General features: G+C 37.5%; 1 protein-coding gene across 1 annotated transcript in view; it reads right to left on the reverse strand.

Annotated features, from left to right (window-relative positions):
- Positions 1-23,576, reverse strand: part of LOC129106380 (metabotropic glutamate receptor 4-like) — a 111,082-nt gene that overhangs the window by 16,856 nt on the left and 70,650 nt on the right. The window contains exons 3-6 of the mRNA XM_054617767.1: positions 16,614-16,749; positions 16,280-16,434; positions 15,805-15,945; positions 6,116-6,316 (exon numbers count right to left, since the gene is read on the reverse strand). Of these exons, the coding sequence (XP_054473742.1) occupies positions 6,116-6,316; positions 15,805-15,945; positions 16,280-16,434; positions 16,614-16,749 (633 nt within the window). The remainder of the gene's footprint in view (positions 1-6,115; positions 6,317-15,804; positions 15,946-16,279; positions 16,435-16,613; positions 16,750-23,576) is intronic.

Here is a 23,576-nt window from a genome sequence, read left to right on the forward strand (position 1 = left end):
TAACAGTATTTCTGTTACAGAAGACAAACTCAGTGCAGTTATTGGACATGGTGGGTAGTGATGTGGAAATGTATGTTATCTTACAACGACAAAAAAAAAAGATGAATCGTCCTTTCATTTTCCAAGATTCATTTCAAGTTTTGTGATACAAAATTGTGCCATTTGAAAACTGAATTTGACTGCAGTTAATAAAAGAAAGCGAAATGACTTCATAAAGTCAGTTACACAACACAGTCTAAAGTTAGGTTGCATTAGCCACCATAAGACAGCATTATTTAAATAAGAAAAGCTGCATTTCATTTCATCTTAATTGAACTTTTCTCTTCTAAGAGGAGGTTTGCATTTTTTTCTTTCAAAAGTCACATTTCAAATTCTTTCTTTATTGTCCTCTATGGAGGAAATGTTATTTGCACAGTCTGTACACAATCACTCAAAACAAGAAAACAGGGTGTTAATAAAACAAGATCACAACAAAACAAGAATGTCCTCGGGTTGTTTGAGGCACTAACAGCTTATTAGCAGAGTCATAGGGCTTTCCTATGCTCTCGGTTCAATAACACTCCAACAGTTTTGTCGACTAATCAATTTGTAGATTGAACCAACAGATCAGTAAAACTGTGTTTCTCCACAAAGAATCACACAAAAGCACCACTTCAGATCTTGTGCTCATTAGTTTCCTGGAAAAATGTTTTTGTTAGCCTGTAATAAAAAAAAAAAAATACTTACTGAACTAAAGAAATATTCGTCAGCTTAGACCAAAACAACCGATTAGTCGACTAATGGAGTAAGAGGTGGAAATCCCAGAGAGTCTACATCTGCTGGAGGAGGAAGGTGAAGCATGGGTTGAGGAGGTGGCAGGGGTTGTGTGTTATGGCCCAATGCTTTAATGGCATATTAAAACTGGAGCATGACCACAAAACAGAGAACAAAACAGCTAAAATAAAACATAAATATAATGAACTCTTATTAAACTGGACAATAAAGGCCTACCTCTTATATAAGTTATCCTTTTTTAAATACAGTCATGGTTCTCTCTACTGTTGAGTAAAGTTATGGACTTATCTATGATTTATTTGAAACTTCACATCTTACAGTGTGTGCACAACAGGTTTTGGGATACTACATTATGATGAATGGGCTCTATATCTAAAGCTGTCCATTCTTATCATGTCGAGATGCTGATAGTTAAATTGTTGTGAGTAACAGGGCTGGTTGTCATGCTGGTGAAGGAAAGAAAAACGACAAGACATTCTCTCTACCAGAAGAATCTTCAGAGCTGCACAACAATGAAGCTTTTGCACATGCTAGAGGAGAGAGAGGAAGGTGTGCAGCGATGGGAATCCCTCAGATCTCGACTTTATACCACACTCAAAACAGCTATCCCTGGTGAGATTGACGGCGAAAAGGCCACTGTTTTTTAGTCTGCGGCAGAGAAAAAGCACTTTTCCCTGACGTGATAGCAAGAGACATGAAACACTGATGAGAAGCTTCATTCAATTGTGTCCTATTGAAGTCTGAGAAACTCCTCGACACATCGAATGCCGAGGTGGGAACAAGAAGGAAGGAAGCTCTGAAGAGAGTCAAACAGTGCACAAAGACTGGGGCTGTTTGATTTATCTGCTTTGTTGGCTGCTGCTGAATGAGCAAATGAGCACTTGAAAAGTTGGGGATTTACAATTAGGCTACAACTTTAGAGACATCCAGTGGCGGAAGAAGCATTCAGATCCTCTACCTAAGTAAAGACACCAATACCACACTGTGAAAATACTGCATTAGGTCCAAAATAATACTGAAGTTAAAGTTTTATCAGCTAAACATACTTAAAGTAAAATAACTCATTATGCAGTAAAATGGTCAGTGTTTTACTATTATATAGGATGTTTTTTGATTAATACTACTAGGGCCTTAATGTGTATCTGGCGTTTTTACTGCTGTAGATGTTTAAGGTTGACCTCATTTTAACTCCTTTCTCTACTGTTGGGTAGTTTAAACTACAGTAATGATCATATGTTTGTAGCGGCGATGTCTTTGTTAGATCCACGCACCTCTAAAAGAAAAACAGTCCTGTTTTCAGCTTGTTGACAATGCATTTTCCAGGTAATCAAAGAAGGTTTTTTAATAAATCTCTTAGTTTAAGAAGTAGTATAATGTACTCAGTCCATAAAAAAACACTTCATCCTTCAGCTTATCAGAAAAAAATCACTTTCAACATCAACAAATGTGGTAAAAAAAAAAGGGTTTTCACTAGATGCCAAGGGTATGAAGAATTGTAACTTTTTGAGATCAATGTAGTGGGAGTTAATTGTACAATATATGTATCAGATATGTAGTAAGTAGAAGGATAAAGTTGCATAAAATGGAAATACTCAAGTAAAGTACAAGTTCCTAGTATTAGTACTGTATAGCATTTGAGTAAATGTACTTAAATATAGAAGGCCCTTGAGAAAGCACACAGATACTCCCAGACTACTGAAAATATCCCAGCGGAGCAAATGCTTCTGCCAGATTACCTTTCTTCTTTTCTAAAGGTTATCTGTCATGAGCTAGCTTACCGTGTCCCCCGTTGAGACCCTGACAGCCCACTGAGATATTGTAGATAAATGGGTTTTGTGAGCGTGCCAGGTGTGTGACCACTGTGAGTGCCTTTGGTTTTTAAAAAACTCTTTGACATTTGACCTTTATCAAGGGAGTTCCATTACATATGCAGCCTGAGACACAATGCATTTGCTTTGGATATAGTCTAACTGGACTCTTGAGTGCTGTGCAGCTCTGCAGAGGAAGAAATATGAATTATTTTTAGCAGATGTCCACTGAAACTGCTGACAATAAACAGAAATGCGTAACAATAGGTTCTTGCTGGCTCAGCCTGAAGAATGATTCATCGCAATAACCAAAAAAATGACCTACTTTTTACAATGCATTTCTTGCGATTGCTATTCGTTTGAGATAAAAGGATGACTGCCCTGCATGTTTCCTGGTGCATAAAATACTAACTCCACAACACAGAGATGAATATTGTCTTTGAAGAAATGATTCACAACCCGGCAAGTCCAGTATCAGCAGTTTGTTGTTTGATGTATCTGGACAAGTTCAATATAATGATGCATGCTGATGCAATTGTATGGAGTGCAGTGAAAGGCATCCCCCTCTGGTCATAACTATATTCAGCTCAAAGGAATCTACTGCATTTGAGCTTTATGTCCCTGCTGGCAGGCTAAATATGGAGGCCACTTTATAATAAGGCACCAATCAGTACTAATTGTGCATTTAAAATTGAAAAATGGTGATTTCTGTGATGGATGATATTCCAATCTACTCATTTGAATTAGATAGTGATTTCCATTCCGGCATCAAATATACCTGGTGCTCTTGCAATATCTGTATTGTTGACTATTTTGAATATTTAATCCATAATGCTCTAGCTGTATGTCATATTGTTTATTAATGTATTTATTTATTTTTGCTATATCTTGTTTTTAGTTGGTCGAAAACCCCAAACATTCATTGCAGAAGAAAATCAAACATCGGCGCTAAAAGGGAGGAATAAAAGCTGCTCTGTTTTCCCTGAGTGGTTGCATTTTAAACTATAAAACTCTCAACTTGTGCCAGGTGCAGTTGTGTGAAAACAAAATGATATATGGATTAAATAAAATTTCATACAGTGTATGCAAATATTAAATAAGCTTTGCAGACACTTATATAAGCCTCATTTATCTACACAGAGACTATCAGAAAGTTTTGTCTGGGAAAAAAAGAAACTGTTTTCCAACAGATCATGAGAACCACTGAACCCAACATACTGCCTGTTGTGAACAACAGCCCATCAGTTGTTTTTCTCCCGCACGCTATTGGATTCTCAGCAGCTCAGTTGGTGAAGTTGGAGGTGAAGGGCATCCGAAAGGTTGTTGTTGTTGAAGAGGAGTATTTATTTTATTCTACCTGATTTAGTCAGAGGCACCACTTTGACCTGAACAAATGTTGAGTATCATGTGGAAGAGAGTCTGACACTAAGAAAACCCCCACCTTTCCCATAGACTGTGTATACAAACACACACTCACATATATTACCGTATTTTCCGCACTATAAGGCGCACTTAAAAGCCTTTAATTTTCTCAAAAAACGACAGTGCGCCTTATAATCCGGAGCGCCTTATATATGGATTAATTCTGGTTGTGCTTACTGACCTCGAAGCGATTTTGTGTGGTACACGGCGCTCTGTCAACATGTTTTAGTACGACTTTGGTAAACTACAAAGCCGCACCGCTTGCAGCATTACGGCTACCGTAGTCAGGAGCGTCGCGGAGTAATACATACTGTGCTTCACCATTTTAATATTACATACAAATCAGACTTTTTTTACGTGTTACAACTGAACAGGGTTGGGAGTTATTGTGAATACGCTCATTAACGTTTGAACAATGTTGAGAGTTATTGTGAACACGTTTAATAAAGTTTGACTGACTGACTGTTTTGTTTCGCTTAATGCGCCTTATAGTCCGGTGCGCTTTATATATGAAAAAAGATCGAATATAGACCATTCATTGACAGTGCGCCTTATAATCCAGTGCGCCCTATAGTGCGGAAAATACGGTATACATCTATTTGAATCAATGATCAAATCAGGGATGTGGGGTGATTCAGAGTTCTGGGCCAGGCTTGTTCAATACAACTATGATTAATCTTTTATATATTTCCATACATTCACAAGTAAACTCGGGGCTTAAAATGCTTTAAAAAGTTGCTCTGCCAAAAACAAAACGATGCATGTAAAAACAGGAGAGCAGGTACAAGATCAGGAAGTGACATGCTCATGTGTCCAGTAGACCACGTCGTATCAGACTGAAGGGTTGTGATTGGCTCTGGCAGAAGGTGCAGTCCAGATGATATTAGGAGTCACTTTAAACAGTGGAATCCTGCCTTTCATTTCTAAAAATGATCCTGATATTTTGTGGCGCAAAAAGCTTTCAAAATCAACCATTGAATATTTTTTAAAGGAAAAACTTTCTTTTACTTCTCAGTAATGAATTAAACATTAAATTGACATTTTACCAATGCAACAAGTAGATATTAGAATGACAAATTAGCTTGAAGAGCAGGAGTTCAAATGAATAATTTATCTGTACAAACACTGCATACTCAAGTCTCTGAGAGGGAATTTTAATTGTCTTAAACTGCTTCAGTGTCTATATAATGAAATGAAGGACCACTGCTCTTTTTGTCAAAGCGGTTAGTTATTAATATGTCAGCCATGAATGTGAACTTGACTGATAGCTGGGTACAACATGAGGCTACATGCAGGAAATGGAAAATGGGTCATACAGCAGAATAAAGTGAAATAGGTGCTGGTTTTTGACCCATGAGATGTTTTCAGACACCCTCAAGGTAATGTATAGCGCTTTAAATACATAAGGTTAGTAAATGTATTACCTTCCAGTTATTGTATTTGTACGAAATGGTTAGCCCTTTCTACAATGTAATGTCATTCTAAATAAATATAAATCCTTTTTTGCTAAGGTTGATAAACAAATGAATAAATCATATATATTGGAGATTATCTTGACAGATATTGCAATTGTGATATGATGTGCGATATAAGAAGGAATGATCATTTACATCATTGTTCTCATAATCAATGACAAATACATTCAAATGATGATGGTGTGAGATTTGCTGGGATCTGAACCAGAACATTTTTTTTTTCTTACATCTTTAGAATATCATGTGTTGGCCTGTACATCTCTGCAGCACAACTACAATTAAAATGAAGTGGTGTTTTGCAAGCTAAACTGAGATGGTGAACGTGATAAATGCTTTACAAGAGCATGTTAGCATATTCATTGCGAACATTTTAGCATGCTGTTTCATTGCTATGCCTAAGTGCAGCATCACAGGGAGGCTAACGTTGCTGCAGACTCTTAAGTCTTGTTTTCCCATCATGGTAAAACATTTAAGAGCTGATTTTTGAGCCGCCCTGATTATCAATTTTACATTACCTGTGTCATAAATGTATTACCGTAAAAACTCCCCTGACTTGAGTGCGTTAAAAAGCTCGCGGAAACAACGTCTGTTGAGTTGAGACAAACATGCATTCTTGTATCAATAAATTTGACTGACCTGCAAAGTTTAGACGGCGGATGTGCTTCAGCAGATGAGTGCCATTGATGGGATCCATCTTTGCGCAGAGGCCCACCTTCCCTGGGCAGAGCTCCTGGTGCATACTGTGCAGGGCATGAGCCATTGAATAGACGGCATCGATAACAAACTGCACCTTTCCTTCCTGCTCATAGTTGGAGTCCTTTCCTATCCGCTCCTGATCTGTAACACACAGAAAGTTGTGATTTAGGCACCATGCATCATTATACTGTATGTGTGCGATCTTGCAAACTGCTTACATACAGTTGAATCATGGGTTATGCGTCCTGTGTAGTCACACGTTTAGCTCAGAGCTAATCATGTCAAGTGTGAGATTGAGTACCACATTTGGATCCATGTAGTTCAACAATCCAGAGGGAGACCGAAAAGGATTTTTACAAGTGTATTTGAAATATACTCCATCAGTAATTATATCAGCCACATCATGCAATCAAGAAAAATGTGTTCACTTAAGGACTCAAGTGGTTTCAATGAACTGGTGCGGCTTAAAGAATTATGTACTTGCGATTTTGTCTCTGACCCTCGTTTGAAGTAGGCCGGTGATGAATAGCATATTTAGTGCTTGTCCCAGACAACTCATTTCCATAATGGTATCAATTTCTTTCTTTTTTTTTTAAGAGATCTATCTTGAAACTTAATTATAGAATAACTTGAAGATACTACTTGTCTTTTTCCAACTGTCACTTCTATCTTTTTAACACGTCTACCCTTGTGTCGAACCCACTTTTGAGAGAAGCTCAGGTTGGACAGGACAATTCCGTGCACTTGCAATGAGATGAACCTTTTAAATGGAAGGTGTGGCGTCAGTCCAAAAGGCATACTGTAGAAGAAAATACATTGCTCCTCGGTGGGTCTTATTCTTTCTCCACTAAATGGGTCTTGCCTCTTGCAATTAGCTAGAAGGTAAATATCTGGACCACTGCAGACGAGCAAATCAATTCCAATATCTGGAGTGCAAGGTTTTCCTCCTCCGGGAAATCTCGTCTGTTAAAAAAGAAAACTCTTTCTCGTCTCTACGGCAGGAATACATGGATTTCCGTCTGAGTGATGCTGTGCACATTAGGACTCGGACCTGCATGTCTATTCCATTAGCTATTACTCACAGTATATGCCTCATGCCATTTTCCATTAGGAACTTAAAAAGAAGGATATGTGTTCCATTGTGATCGAATCCTGACCTGCTTGACTGAGTGTCCAACTGTGAGTTAAGTCAGAGAGGAATCAGAGACCCAGGAAATGGAGACATCCATTCACAGGACAGGGATAATCCCCTCACAGGCTCAATGTAATAACTTGTGATAGGAGTTTATTAATCCTGGCCCAGGGTGTTCCATAGGTTTCTTGTGATTGTTAATTGCTATGAGGAGGTGGGGTCTTAAGAGGGAGATACAACATGCCAATCCCAACTTCTCCTTTCTCCTCACCAGCCTCAAATCAGAAAGCCGTCTCAATGCAACTCTGCTTTATGTGCAAAAGAGATTATGAAAAGCAGGTGTGTTCAGTTGTGATTAATAGTAGACTAATTACCAAGGATGAGCTAATGTTAGAGCCACATGTATTTATACACATGCCAAATGGAATGATTAATTAAACTTTGCAAGTGAATTAGCACACAGTGGGGGAGGTGCTGGTGACATTTCTAAAACATTTGATTTAATTGTCAGTGCAAAATTACCTGATGGTGTTTGGAGCTGTTTTTTTCCAACATAAAATAGCTCTTACTGTGGTAAATAGGTTATCCCGACAGCTATTAGATGGATAACCATGCCATTTGGTAGAGATATCCATGGTGCCCAGAGGATGAATCCAATTGTGTTCAAAGTTGTTAACAAATTTGGTTTGATTTCATAAATGAGCATGTCAAACTTGTTAGGATAATGTATTTGAAATCCAGGGAGCGTTACTTAATGATGAAGTTGTACTTGATAAATCTAAACCAGGTGAAAAAAGATCAAGTTGAACAAGTTCAAAAATGTATTTTTTTCTTTTTCGGGTGATATTGTGAAATTATTATTTGGACATAATTTGATGTAGCTTCACCAGGGACTGTAGAACCAATGTGAGAAATACAATGATTTAATGTTTTTTTTTTTACAAGGTTTAAGTTTCTTAATTTGGAAGTTATGAACCAAAATGTGTTGACTTAATCAGAGGTTGTTTCTTGGGATGCACGCAACATTTTCAGTCCTAGTTATGAAAGCTGGCCTTTGGGAATCACCCGATACTGAGTACAGATATAATGCCAGTGTTAAATTAACAAGCTGTATTCCTGTAAATGTACTGCATTTTATATGAATTTAAATAATAAAAGCCTCTGATGTTGATGTGGGATATTTGATGTTCTGATGATCTAACATGCAATATGTACATTTGCTGCAATCATACTTTTATCCACTACAGCAATATACAGTAAAACCTTCAATTAAAATCTATGTTGTTAAGGAATGATTCATCTTGTTGAGTAAAACGTATAAAGTGCCCAAATTCTGAATGGAACAAGGTGACACCAGTAAAACATCTACTGTAAATGCATGTTTAACCTTGTACCTACTTAACTATGATTACCATAATTACCCTTATTCATAATGTTACCTGTGGTTTGACATTAAGTGTTTAATTGGTATAAGATATATTGAGCATTTCTGTGGAAATATTGTCACATTTTCTTGCTCAGAAACTGAAACTGAAAACATTTCTATTTGCATACATGTCAACAGCATTTTTCACTCTCAGTGTAGTGGCCAAAGTTCATGTATAGATTCTTTTTTGTCCATGCTTCTGTTTAGGTTTTGGAAATGCAGGTTCTAGCGATGCATTACCAAGTATTTCATGACAGAGCAGACCTTCTTTATGCATCTGTCATCTTCAGGTGCAAGTCATTTTCAAAAGCCACTTCAATCTGAAAGAGTGTTAGCCCCCAAATCATCAAAAGTCTCCTTCTGTTAGCCATCTTTCATTTACTACATGCTCTTGCTTCAAACCAGTGGGCTCTTAATGCCCCCGATTATCTCATGAGCTTTTCAAATGCATGAGTTATTTTTGGAGGTTACGGCTCAGTAATTAAGGGCCACAGGGCATTGATTGGACAGAGATTGTCACAGTTCGGCCTACATGCTTATGCCATGGGAAATCTTGCGAGCCAAAATGGGAGTGAGAGTGATATTTATGTTGCAGGCTTGGCAGGCCACCCACACTAACTTTGTATTGTCTCTTCTCTATAAGACCATTTCCCTTTTTTCCCCTCCGTCTCTTTCTCTAGCTCCCTACTCACTAGCATTTTGGCTCACTCTAACACATTTTCTCGGCCGGCGTTTTGCTTTCAGAGAAATCCATAAAGATTAAGCAAAAGTAAAACGTGAAGCAAAGTGTGGGTGTCTTCCTCTCTGAGGTGTCACACAAGACATTTTGTGACAGTGTGTGTGGGCTTAGACCTTTGACCGTTTTTTCATCTTGCGATTGGCCACAGGCCATCCAGTTCTTTCCTGCCAAAACATTTGGGCTGCCTCTTAAATTAATCTGACACTTGCGCTGTGTGCTGCTCTTCTTTATTTCATTATTTGGTTCATCTTGCAGTTTGACTTTACATCTTTTATATCAGAATAGACAGCTTAAGCTGCTATTTACGTTTTAGGTCTTTTTAGAGTTGGGGTTTACAATTATTTGTATTGTTAAAATATGTTTTCAATTAAATGGATATTTATCTAGACTTTAAAATATCAAAAACGGTGTAAAATGTCAAACACTTTTTCCTAGAACCAAACAATGTCTTCAAGTTACTTGTTTTTCCTAATAAAAAGCCAAAGATAATGAATTTACATGGATCTAAAAAAAGAGAAAAGCAGCGATTTTCATGTGAGAAAGAATCAGCAAATGTTTGGCTTTTTTTCTTCATGAATCACAAACAAATACGTTGTTATCAAAGCTGCTGTCGATCAAGTACCATAATCAATTGGACTTCTAACTTTAGGGTACTTTATATCCAATTTGGGCTTTAAAGAGCATGTCTTATTTTATACATTTTATAACAACATTTAAGTCTTAACAATCTGTAGCCTGGAATGAAATTGTTGTTTTTGCTTGCAACTTTTAATTTCTAAGTAATTAGTGTCCTAACTCACTTAAAAAATTGACATCTACCTGGTCCGCACTGGTATGTAATGCCTCCAGGAAATAACCAAGATATTGTCCTCAAACACCTACACCCTATTCTATGTTGTGTTTATTTTCATCAGACCAAAAAGAAAAAATTGCCCCATCTCTAACACAATGCATGCTGGGAAAGGCTCCAGCCTACTGCAACCATGAACAGGATAAGCGGTTTAAAAAATAGATGCTTGGATGAAAAAGCAAAAGCACATGCTCGGTTTATCTGCATTGCTGTGTTTCCTGCTGTGCCCACATCATTAATATGCAGGAGAAATAAGGAGCCTATGAGATGGGTCCCTGCTCTACCTTACTGCTCCTTTCCACATTAATCAGTGTCAGTTTTACATCTCCTTTATTCACATATAAAAGACAAGTCTCCCTTTTTTTTTTTCCTCTCCCCTGTCCCTCACGTCCGCCTTATCCTTTGATCACGCTGAGCAGTCTAACCCTCTCAGGACACTTCTTCAGCATGCCCCATGTGGTTCTCTCACAGCTGCCTCGGAGACTCCGCTAAGCTCTCCACCAGCGGAGATTGGCACCGCGAGTGTCACGCTTTAACCTCAAACAAATTCTGCAAGACTCCCTCTCCCCATGAAGCAGAGCTCATAGATATGTTCAACACTTGAATATATGTTATGATAAAGGCATGTCATAGAAGAGATAGTGACTGCATTATACAGGGACCTACCGCAATCCCTCCTGCTAAAGTGAGAGTGTTTACCAAGTTAACCCCCTGCACCGAGGGTTTATAATGAGTAAATGATGTGAAGTACATTTAGAGCATAAGAGTTAGTGAAAGCGTGAAAGCATTAAAGGATCATTTACTTTTACATTAACTTTATCTGGGTGTTTGATGTCTTACAGCATTCGTGATCACTTCAGTCAATTATTTGGTTGAGTGCTGAAGATTTAGTTGCCGTGTCTCATAATCAGTTCATTAAACGTTGTGACAGATATGTTCATCTTCCCTATTTGCGGTTTCATTTGTTTGTATTTAATTTTATGTAGTCGTGGTGTTTTAATGCTTCTTGTCTTGTTAACAAACCTGCAGATAAAGTCCAACTCTAGTGAACAGCCTCACCTTTTCAAGCAGCCCATCTTTATTATAAAGGATAAGTCTGGTGATATTTTATTCTTCTCTGTCCTGTTATTAAAGACCTTTGCCTTTTTAAATAGTTTAGCTTGTTTTTATTTTCTATTCTCTTGGCTTAGCAATAATGTTTAATGGTATCTAAATGTCCTCTTCTAATGTGTTTCTTGTGCGTCTTGATGCTTTTTATGTTTAATGTAAAGTGCTTTGAATTGCCTTGTTGCTGGAATGTGCTATATAAATAAGCTCAGCTTAGTCTTGCCTTGCTATGAAAAGAAAAAAAAAAAAGTATTGCCTTTGTAGCCAAAGTCTGATGCTTTTTATTTTATATCTTAATTATCTGTGCCATCAAACTCCATTGTTGACGATAATAGAATTGTGAAGTACCACTGCATATATGACAAACAAAGGTTGTATAAAGCCTGTTGCGGATTCCGACTGAGCTGTGCAAAGTCTGATTAATAGCTTTAAGCATCGGTTTCAGGCTGAAAACTACAAGTTCCAAAATGTGAAAATCTGGGGATGTGGAGTTACTGTAGAAAGAAGAGAGCTTACAAGACCGCCGCAGCCCGCTCATCATCTCAGACGTTTGAGGCTAGTGGCTAAAGGCTACATTAGCTGCTAATAATATATCTCACCTGAATATGTAATCAAACTGTGGCATTGTTTGAGATTTGTTGACAGTAGAAAGAAAAGATAATATGTCCAGACGATCCTTTAAAACCTGGGGGGATGTGTGTTGGCAAGTTTCACTCTTTAACTTGATATTTGTTTTTACTTCACTGTTCTTATAAACTAATATAGATACTTGTAAACATTCCAGTAACCCTCTGTATCATGACTCAAGGGACAGATGCATGAAACTCTTTTTAAATTTAAGACCAAAGGCGTATGCGTGCACACTGTCTTCCAGCCAAATTTAAACCCTTGCATACACACTGTTCCATATGTTACACTTCAGTTATTGGGAAAATGTAAACACGTATTTTGAGTGTTATCCAGAGTGCTGATCAGACGGCACGCTCCTGAACCGTCACCGGAGGTCCCCGAGGAGCTCGCTGATGTTCTCGCCAGCACTCCCGCTGGCAGGTAACCAGGGGTCACGCCTCTCAATCTTGAGACTAACTCATCTATGAGTATTAGCTTATCCATCTGAGCGTTTCCCTACAGTACACATCACCCTCTGTGGGCTCTCTTATGCTTAGTGTTGGGACTGTGAAGATGATGCCAGCAGTTGGTTTTTGAAGCCCACCTCTTGAGTAAAAGTTGTAGTTTCTCTCTAGTGCATTTAGTGCGTCTGTACTGTCTCTGCAGAACTGTTTTAGTTGTTTACCGTTCTGCCAAGAACTTCCTTTGTTAAATCAGGAGTCTATAAATAAAAAATGAACTAGACCCTCCTGAGTTTTGAGTCTCTAGACAAGACTCCTTATCTCTTAAAAATGTAGTTTATTAGACATCATTACAGCAAATATAGGAGCGTGTTCATCACTCCTACAATTACACATAAACAGATATCAACATATCCATTTAAACTGTATATATATCAGAATCACTATGTTTTATTTATCAACATAATCATAGTAGCCTTTGATATTTTATGCACAGTAGGAGGGGGAAATAGTTACAATATTCTTCTTGGTGTATTCAATTTGCTATACTGTTTATAGCATAGTGATATAGCACTATATGAACAAATTTCCTATTATTTTTCTTCGTATACACAATTTGTTTTTTTTATTTTGTTAGTACATCAGCCACACGCTTCTGATTTATGATCAAGTGGGAACATTTAAGTAAAATAAATAATAAAATAAATTTAGATCACTAAACATCAGACTACTAAATACTTTATATTATTATGACTTAATCACAGGACACAGATTTTTTCAGTGAAATCTCATTATGTGTAGGGTGTGAAGTGGTGATGAATAGTGGCAGCTGCACAACCATAGGACACTATGGAACCCAGAAAAAACAATAACTATCTGCGCCGGTCAAACTGATTAATCCGTAGACCTCTAATTATAAAAAACTAGCAATAAATCCTGACCTGATGGTTTCAAAATTCAGATTATGTTGAAACTGTTTTGAGAGGTGTTGATTTAACTTGATTTGTAATGCTGTAGATTGTGAAGCTGTTGAATTGTATTGCTGAGAGGCAGTTTTAATATTATTAATTAAATATTTTCAATATAAACTTACACACACACAATTTTTCCTATTTCCACATTACTGTATATTTTGGATTTGGATTTGCATCATCGACTTGAAGAATGAAGAATGTTGCTGCACACATTCATGAATGCTGCTCTGAAATACAAACCATGAAAATATAAATAAACAAAAAAATGTTGTTCCCAGATTCCCCCTTTGATGTTTTCTCTTTCACCAAAGTCTGGTAAACCATGCAATAATGGATTGGTGGATGTACTGTTCGCATGGCATGTCCCCACATGCTCTTGTTTGTAGATACCAGTATCTGTGTGGGGAAGTATGCAGATTGTGCATACACACATCTGCCTCCAGGGCAGTGTGGTGGTTCAGTGGTTAGCGCTCTAACCTCACAGTAACAAGGTTGCTACTTTGATTCCCTGGAGTGTGTGTGATTTCCGCCTAAAGACACATTATTCAGCCGCACAAGAGATTTAAAATTGCCCTTAAGTATGAATGTAAGAGTGGGTGAGTTTCCAACTTTGTGTCCCTAATGATGTGCTGATCCATCTGTGTCTCCTTCTGCTTCCCCCTCATGTGTATGCCGCACAGGCCATAGTTATGTTATGAAACAACACTATTTTTCATTATCTTTATTTGTTGCACATGACTCTGTTTTAGCAGTAAAGTAATCCATCTTTAAATTTCAAATACATTTTGCTGTCATTTAACATTTTTGTGTATATAATTTAGGGCTCAATGTCATGTACTCCAAGACATGATCCTGCCATATTTGAAAAATAAATGGAACCTGAAATATAATCTTTGTTCGTAAATGTCAATTCAAACTTGATAATGGACATTTATGCATCTAAATTACTGGATCTAGCTTTGAGATAGCTAGCCTCGTCACTTTCGTAATCATGCATTTGTGATAAAAAGCCTGGTTCCTTAAAACAAGTCAAAGGAACAAGACCCAGGTCTATGATTCCAACATGTATTCTATGTCACCTACTGCTGGGTTAAGTTAAACAGATCTGGACTCTGAATAAGATATACCATAGACTTGTGCCTCTGGTTGATGTCTCTGTTGTATTTTAACATTAGCAATGTCTGTTTAAATAATGACAACCTATGGTTAAGCTTCACGTATATACTATTTTTTGTAACGTACCATTACAAAAACATTTCTGGTAATGACAAAAGTACAGCTCCAGCAGAATGGAATAAATAATGCTATTGCGTGTCATAGATGGAGCTTTCATTTTTCTAGGTGTTATACAAGGTCACATTTTTGAGCTATCTTGCTGAACTCTTACTGGACTATCAGCATAAGAAAGCACCAAGGCTTGTCTGACAAATGTAAAAAGTGAAAACAGAACAAAATCTACTCTTTATCTACTGTAAAGCTTATGCGCTAAAAGAACAGTGAATGCTAACAAACACTGATAACAGGATGAACTCTTAACTTAGCTACCCTGAAGCTTCGCATTGTTTGTCATACTGTACTGTTAAGTTTTTTTTCATGCAAACTTTATTTGTAGTTGCTGCTTGATATGATCAATTTGTTGTTTTAATCTGCTGAATATAAATATGCAAAAAATAAAAGATATCTTGCCCTGCTAAATACTATTATCAGGAATATCTTGAATGAATATTTATTCCACTCATGTAATAAGCATGTTTCTCACATCATGATCATATTCATTATACATATGACACTGGAGTTATTATCATGAAGCATTTTTTAGATTGATCACTATTAGTGCAGTAAAGAGTAACTGATTTCAGTTAAAAATGTAGTTTTAACTAAGATAAGGGATAATTCTTCCCCCAGACAACATGTGTTTATCCCTCATCTTTTAAGTATATGTCGTACTACTTAATTGGTGTTTAAATCTTAATACAATGTGCAGCGTTTTTCCTCAAGCTGTATAACGTATGGCACTGAGCCTGAAGCTTTAACCAAGCAGCCCAGCTGAGCCATTCGCTTGTTATAGCCATGTGGGTGAACACACTAGACTCAGCAGAAATACTGTGCAGCACTGAAATGAGCTGTGAGATTAACAGTGAGCTTGAATATTGAATGCAAAGCTGCTCCACTTTTCTTTTTTTTTTTATAGGTGGGCAAAGCTGTCAAAACACATCCTGAGCCAAATGTGTCCCTTAAGACAACAGAAGAAGGTTTTCAAGTTGGTTAAAAGTTTGAACAAAAAAAACAAAACGTTAAATAGCTTTTTTCCACAGCAGGAGATTGTCTTACTTGTGCACTTTTTCAGCCCCGACCCTTTCTTCACGGCGTGACGGCTGAGTTTGCAGCTGAAGTTGTTCTCCCAGAACTCAGCAAACCAGATATTCCTTCTGTTGTTCTCCAGTGTTCGGCTGATGAAGTAACGATCAAACCCTGGACACATCATTTCATTGTCATTGACACATTAGTATCAGCGTAAACAACAGTGTTGGTGCAGTTTGTAAGCCGGAGCTCCGATGAGTATAATTGATTCAACAACATGTTATGTTCGATTTACTTTGTAGCTCTGTTTGACAGAATTTTAGGTTTTAAACTTTTGATGATCACATGATCAATGGTTCAGCATTACAAAGATTTTTTTTTCATTCTTCTGCAAACAGAAACAGCCTTGCATCACATAAAACGAATATCTCGCTGAAATATGCACACGGTTTTATTATACAGGGAGATCTGATGTATTCACAAAGCACAATGCGCTTCTCTGTACCTTTGATGGACTGGCGCTTGGGCAGGATGGTGACGGCCCCCTCTGCCATCTCCTCCTGGTGCACAACTGGAGAGATCTTTGAGCCCCAGCTGTCCGAGCCCACCCAGATGAAATGACCCGTCTGGTTGGCCTTTTTAGCTGCATGAAGTAGCCGCCTGCAAAAGGTGAAGAAACAGATGTTGCCGCGGATAAGGTCAGCATCCCGACCAGCTCCACTTTGATTTTGTTTTGCAATTGGTTACACAGTGGTCTGGCATCGCCGGACGGACGGTGTTGCTCTGATGTGTTTTTCTAATCTTCAATGGAGTGTTGTGAAGCTATTACCAGGCCCTACCTGATATCATCTTCGTTGGCAAAAAGTATGACAACTCTTGCATTTGGGTTTTCTCTGAGGCGTCGGATGACCTTGTCGAACTCTCCCTGCTTGGGCTCCCGGGGAATCTTGACAGACTGGGAGATGCACACACCCCCTAAACACACAGACGTTTACAGATCAAGTCAATGTGGTAATTTAGAGAAACTGGAGAAAAATTGCTTCTGAGTATGAAACAAAAATCACAGAAATGAAATTTTACATGAATTAAACATCAAAAATATCACTTTACATTTTTGTTGTGCGAACTGAATTGAAATGTAATTAGGTACAAATAAAACAATTAAGGGCAAGGTAATGAAATCGAGGGCTTTGTGTCGTCAGGAAGGGATCGGGAAACTGAAATGGTGAAATGCTGCATTGACCAACAGGATGATAATTGGCTTCTGAAAGAGAAGTTTCTTACTATAAGGCATTGTCTTTATCAACAGTATGCTGTTAAGCAGTTGGAAATTATATGATTATGTGAAACAGTGTGCATGTTGTTGCTGTATTATGTTTACACGGCATTTACTTTCTTTCATTCATTCATTCATTTTCTGTAACCTGCTTATCCAGTTAAGGGTCGCAGGGGTGCTGGAGCCGATCTCAGCTGTCAATGGGCGAAGGCAGGGTACACCCTGGACAGGTCGCCAGCCTATCACAGGGCAGACATATATATACAGTGAACCATTCACACTCACATCCACACCTACGGGCAATTTAGAGTCTTCAATGCACCTAAGCTGCATGTCTTTGGACTGTGGGAGGAAGCCAGAGAACCCAGAGAACATGCAAACTCCACACAGAAGGTTGTCTAGCCCTGGAATTGAACTCGGGGCCCCCTTGCTGTGAGGCGACAGTGCTAACCACTACACCACCGTGCAGCCCATTTACTTTCTTATAATAGGGAATGTTCTATTTTTAATACAGGAACAGCTGGCTTAACAACCTCTTTTTGTTCTTGACTGTTCCCAGGAAGGTAAACATTTTCTTTGCTCTGTTTATTATTCGTGTTTTTGCTTAATACATGACACTAAGTTACTTTTAAAGAGAGTTTTTTTTTAGAGTTAGAAAATGTTTTTTCACACATAAACCTGTTAGTTTGTGGAGGCATGTGTGTGGCAGGGCTGCTGTGTATATTGCACTGCTAGACAGTGTTGACTAGCATGGAGCATTTAATGACTCTTCATGGAACTACACCGGCACAGAGAACACGTATGCAAGAATGGGAATGCTTTGAGTCTGAATCCCCGCTTTGACCCAGAATATAGTACACTCACAATATGACCAACACTTAAGAGTCCCTGCAGAAGCATACTAAAATGTACACACAAAAAACAAACAAAAGGATGTTGGGATGTGTTTTTTTGCAGTCGATGCAATGTTTCCAGAGCTTCTCAAACAGGATTTCTAGGGGGAGATTTAGAGTGCCTCAGAGTGGCATGGTTATCTGAAGAAATTGTTCTTAGCATCCTGCAGCTCTCAGGACAGTGGGGACACAGCCGCGGCATGTATTAGTACATCCTGTACGCTCACTGTAGGGCTTATATACAGTAGATACATAATGTACCCATCAGTGTTGAAGATGGAGACCAGTGTGGAGTCAAGGAAAGCTAAATTATGTAAATAATTATTTGTCAAAGTGAGTTTTGTGTTTGCTGTGTCATACTTAAGATTAACTCTGCGGCCGGACATGTTGTTCTCCAAAAAAGCAATCAGAGGAAACAACCAATGAAATGATTGAACAATTAATTGCAAACTAATTAATGTAACCCTCCCTCCCTCTCCATCAGCTGAGTCATGTCAACAAGGTGACCCATGAAGCTAATGCAGATAAAAAAAAAACAACAACAGCAGAAAGGCTTCAATCATTGTTATTTCAGTACTTGTAGATTATTGTCCTGTGTGCGTGATGTACGTGGTGGTCTAAGCGTCCGTCCTCAATGAGGGGACAGCCAAATCCAGAATTAGCTGTCTGAAAAAGTTTTGCAGTTTGAGACAGAGTCCCCGTGTTGGATGAAACTGTCTCGTTTTTGCACAGCTGTCACCAAACCTCGTTAAGTTTGAGAAGGTCGGACAGAATTTCTGACCCTGTCCACAGCTAAGGTTTTAAATTTTGTCAGCAAAAAAAAAAAGAGAACTGCTACAATCCTGCAATGAGAGCTGTGTATAGACGAGTTTTGAGATTGATGGGCTGCTGCAATAGCTAATGAGAGTTTGTGACGGAAGAAATCAACGTGCCCAACTCATTCTGTCCAAAATGTATTATCTGGCTCTGTAAAGACGTGCTCTTTCTTTTAAAGCATTAATTACTGCACATAAAAATGTATTTTGTGAGCTTCTCTTTCTTCTTGAGCTCAGCTTTTCACATAATTAGGCAAAAAAACCCGAAACAAAGGCTGGATAAAGGCAGGACAGCAGGATATCAAGATCACTCACCATCAAATCAAAACACAAGATCATTAATTGCTGACCCTCCCACATATGCCATATCATTTTAGTATGTTTATCACTGCTTCAGAGAGAACTTCTGTCGTGCAGGCATTTACGTTTTTGTAGTATTGTACTTTGCTTTCCCCTCCTGAGGAATTCCATAGTTCCAATAAAGATATTTTTACCATCCATCAGACTGAAAATTAAACTATAAATTTGCAGACCTCTAGGCTCACAGTAAAAGGAACATATTACACCTCTGCTTTTAATACTTTAAAATATAATGCTTTTACACTTATCTTTTTGTTACAACAGCTTACAACTGCTTGCAGTTCTAAGACAAGATACATTTTTAGAAATGGTGACCACCACTGTTGGAATAAATATGTACTACCCGGATTAGTGCCAAGATGTACCGAGTGAAATGCCAGAAACACATAAGGTTTCATAGACTGGTAATAAGATGGGAATGCCATTTTGTTTTGGTTCGTTGATTCAGTCTGGTGTGTTCATTTTAACCAGTTTCTGTTAGAAAGGGGGGTCATATTGCTTTGTATTCAATGTTGTTTTCAGTAGAGAAAAAAGCTGCATTATGAGGACAGAAATGTCTTTCCACAATGATCAAAGACATTTGCAGATTTAAGATTTGCTATTTCTGTAAATCGACTAACAACAGCCTGTAGATCTGCATCAGTTTCATCCACACTTGTGATCATTTCAGTGGCTTTTTTTTCTTTCTGTCCCAGTCTTTTGTGGATGTAGCTTGATCGCCATGTAGGAGGATCCCACCTGTAAAGCTCCGATTTCTCAATTGTGCCTCTGACTGAGGGAAACAGCCGTCAATGACACAACAACAAGATTTGGTTGGTGATTCAGCGGTGAAACTGGGTTAGAGATTAGATTAGCAGATTCTTTATTCTTTATAAATAAACATGAATAGTTTATGGATTAATGGTTTCTAGTGCAGCACTACCAAGCCCCATGTTCTGACAGGGCTGTTAGGAACAAGCATCGAGGTTGTTTCAGTTTTCTGAAAGGTTTCTTTGGCACGTCTGATGATTTCCTTTCAGACATATATTACAGATTTTGAGCAGGAAGGGCATTTTATGTTTGATCCAAGAAGGAATTTTTGTTATCCCTAAAAATGTAACTGTCTGGTTGCTTCTCATCATATTTTAGTTCATGGCAGACTGCTGCAGGGAGTGTGTTTCTTTCACAACTTCAGCCATTTGTGTGTGATGACCCACTTGTCCAGTTGACTCAAACAGGCTCTATTATCGTCCATTTGGGGTGTTTACTCAAATTGATGGGTTTAGATAAAGTGAGAAGCATGCAAACCACACCGTCACTTTGCAGATTCTCACATGCCAAAGTAGAGGAAAATCCTGGTGTCATCTTAACAATGCGTTCACTAAAATGAATGAAAAAATATAATGTTGACAAATAGGACAGCCGCAGCCATGTAATCTGTCTTCGCCACAATGGCTGAGCAGCTTTCATTTTCTGCTTTTCATTTATATTTAGATGCCTTCCAGATAACAACAGACACATACTGTGTGTCAGATCAAGTCATGACATCAACTACCACTGGCTTTTCTTTGTATTTGAATTATGTGAACATCAGATTCTATAACAACAAAATCCAATTATGTCCCAGCCGCACAAGATCAAATAATCTAAAATTTAGATTTAGAACGCAGAGAGAAGATCTGATGATACACAAAAGGAGATGAGAAACTGTCAAAAAAAGTATTTAATGTCATAAGGTCTTCAGAGACCAAATTCAAGTTCAGTCAACCATTTACTCTCACTTGACCACTGTTTCATATAGCTTTTCCAACTGCAGAGACGACATGCTCAACATTTACTCTGTTTGCCCATAACAATATCCTTCTTCCTATTGTATGCCCTGTGTTTTAAAGATCTTGTTTGTGCTTCCTGCATATTCCTTGGTAAAAATATACCTTTCAAGTATATTAGAAAATATAAAATTGGAGTAACTACATAAAAAATGTACTTATAATAAATCCATTGGGATGTCATTTCAACAACCAAAGCACGCAACAATTCATTCTAATACAATACTGACCGTTTATTGAAGTTAATATTCAAATACTAGGCAATTAAAGCAACTTCACTACAGCTTAAGTTTAGAAGTAAGGTTGTGTCGCTTCAGGTCAATCCTTTTGTAGTTTTTTTTCTTCACTGTAAGGCATCCTTATATGTGGCAGAAAAAAGTGGTACTAAAGAAAAAACATTTTAGTAGACAAAAAAAACACAAATTAGGAAGACTTTAAACATAACATCACATTTAGTAAAGAAAATAAAGAGCAGATTTTTTGGACATCATTGACGAGTGATCAACGTAATCGTCAGTTGTGGACTTGCAGAGTTTCTCTTTTTCTGGATTTTCAGTGTTCAGTGTGTTTCATTTAGGCACATTCGTGTTGTCAAATTGGTGAATTACCTGTTTTATTTATTTGCTGAATTTTGCATTATTAATGTGACATCATGCATTGTCAAAATGTTTTCTTCCTTTTGCTTTTAGTATCTGGTCGTGTTTCTTTAAAGTTTGACTAATTGGTATTTTTACATTAAGAATGGATCAAATTACTTTTTTTAATAAGATAGGGGTTGGTCATAAGGTCAAAACAACAGAGACTTTTTACATTGCTTTAAATGTTCATATTTGTGTTTATGAGGAACATTTGAAGTATACAGTATCTTGAATGTATTGTACAGTACACTGTATGACATCAGCTCCTTGTAAATCCAGGATTAAATTCCAACCGTGCTGAACTCCACATGAGCTGACAAAAGCTTTTTATTTTTTATCAGGAACTTTAGTGTCACTTCCTTCATTTTGCCTGTATTTTACATCAGCAGCAGCCTTTTCTATTTCATGGCTTTCATGTGATAATTTCAAGGTAAAACGTACTGTAATTTCCTGCTTAAACAGGACTTGTGAGAACAGCAATGAGCTTGCTAACCTTGCAGCAGTCCTACAAAAAAAAACGTCTGGTTATTAATTCCATTGAAAACTTCAGTGTTGCTGCTCTGTCCTCGAATTTTAATTCATTATGTAAAGACCTCTTAGTCAGGGAGCAAAGTTAAACATAACAAAACACAGATGTCCTCATGCTGAAAACAGATAGCGCTAAATCGGCATTATCTATCAATTATGCTGGATTAGTGAGGTAGTCTGTCAACAAGAACTTTGATATAATTTATCTTATATGAAAAGAGGTATCATGTGTGAACTATTCACCATCATAATGTTCTCTGCAGCTTACAAATTAAATGTGAACTGCAGAAAAGTCACAAAAGTTCACCGAAGGTTTTTAAGTACTGAACTGACAATATATTCAAAGCAGGAAACCGGATCCTGAGAAACCGTTTGATGCTAGAAAGTTTCTTTGTCTGTGATGGTTTTACCTTCCTACTGCATTTACAATACAAAGAGGAATCTTAGGCTTGCTGTTGGCTTGCTTTGCGTCAGGAGGATGTTTTTGTGGATGTGTGAGGAGATTTGAAATAACCTCCTCTTGCAAATGATCCCTTTTTCTTGCCAAGTGAACACTGTGTAACTTTAACTGCCTATTTGGGTCTGATGTGCCAGAAGAGAATTCCCGTCCAACAAAGCAATTTGATTTTCAAAATAAATTTCCAAGACATATTTTTCCCTGCAAGCTCTATCAGCGTGGCTGGTTGTAGACTTTAATCTGTTATGCTGTGTCCATGCTCAGTTCATGTTCAATTAAACCAAAGAAATACAATAGTATTAAGTCTGAAAACACAATTTGTTGCGTCTCCGCTCCACTGAGCTTCCTAATTGTACATCTTTCCCCAGTTATTTGTTCACCACACATGTTTTTTTGTGTGTTTAGTCTGTGGAGCAATTCAAGTAAATAATTAACCAGTTGGACATACCATCTCGGCTCCTTTTTGTTTTTTTGTTTCTTTTTTCAAGCTCTAAATGCTTCTGACTTTTCCGAGTGTGCAAACGTTGGTTAATATCTGACTTCAGTTTGAAATATTATTTTTAATTAAAATGAGAGCACATAACGGTCCAATAGCACCATGAACTACATTTTTTAAAAAAGGAAGAAGAATAATGTGCTATAAAAAATATTCGTCACCTATTATGTTTCTAATCTGTATGTTCAAACATTTGTTCATATTTCAAAACTATATCGTTTTACGTCCTCCCTACTTTCTCATTAACTATTGCATTTATTAAAATACAAAAAGTGTCACTTTTTTATGTACAAAAGCTTAACTTCCTACCGCAATCATAAAAAGCTATACATATTTAAAGATGTAATAAATAATATTTTTTTTATATTAATAAAGGATTAAATGAAACTGCAATGTGAATGAAGTTAGGGATAAACGCACAATGAATTATGACCCAAATTTGTATTTTTATTGTGTCCAATGGTTTGAATCATTTGTATTTAAAATAAAATGGAACATCACTATGGTAATTCACGTTCAATGATACATCTA

Source organism: Anoplopoma fimbria, chromosome 17, assembly GCF_027596085.1.
Source record: "Anoplopoma fimbria isolate UVic2021 breed Golden Eagle Sablefish chromosome 17, Afim_UVic_2022, whole genome shotgun sequence".
NCBI classification, from domain to species: Eukaryota; Metazoa; Chordata; class Actinopteri; order Perciformes; family Anoplopomatidae; genus Anoplopoma; species Anoplopoma fimbria.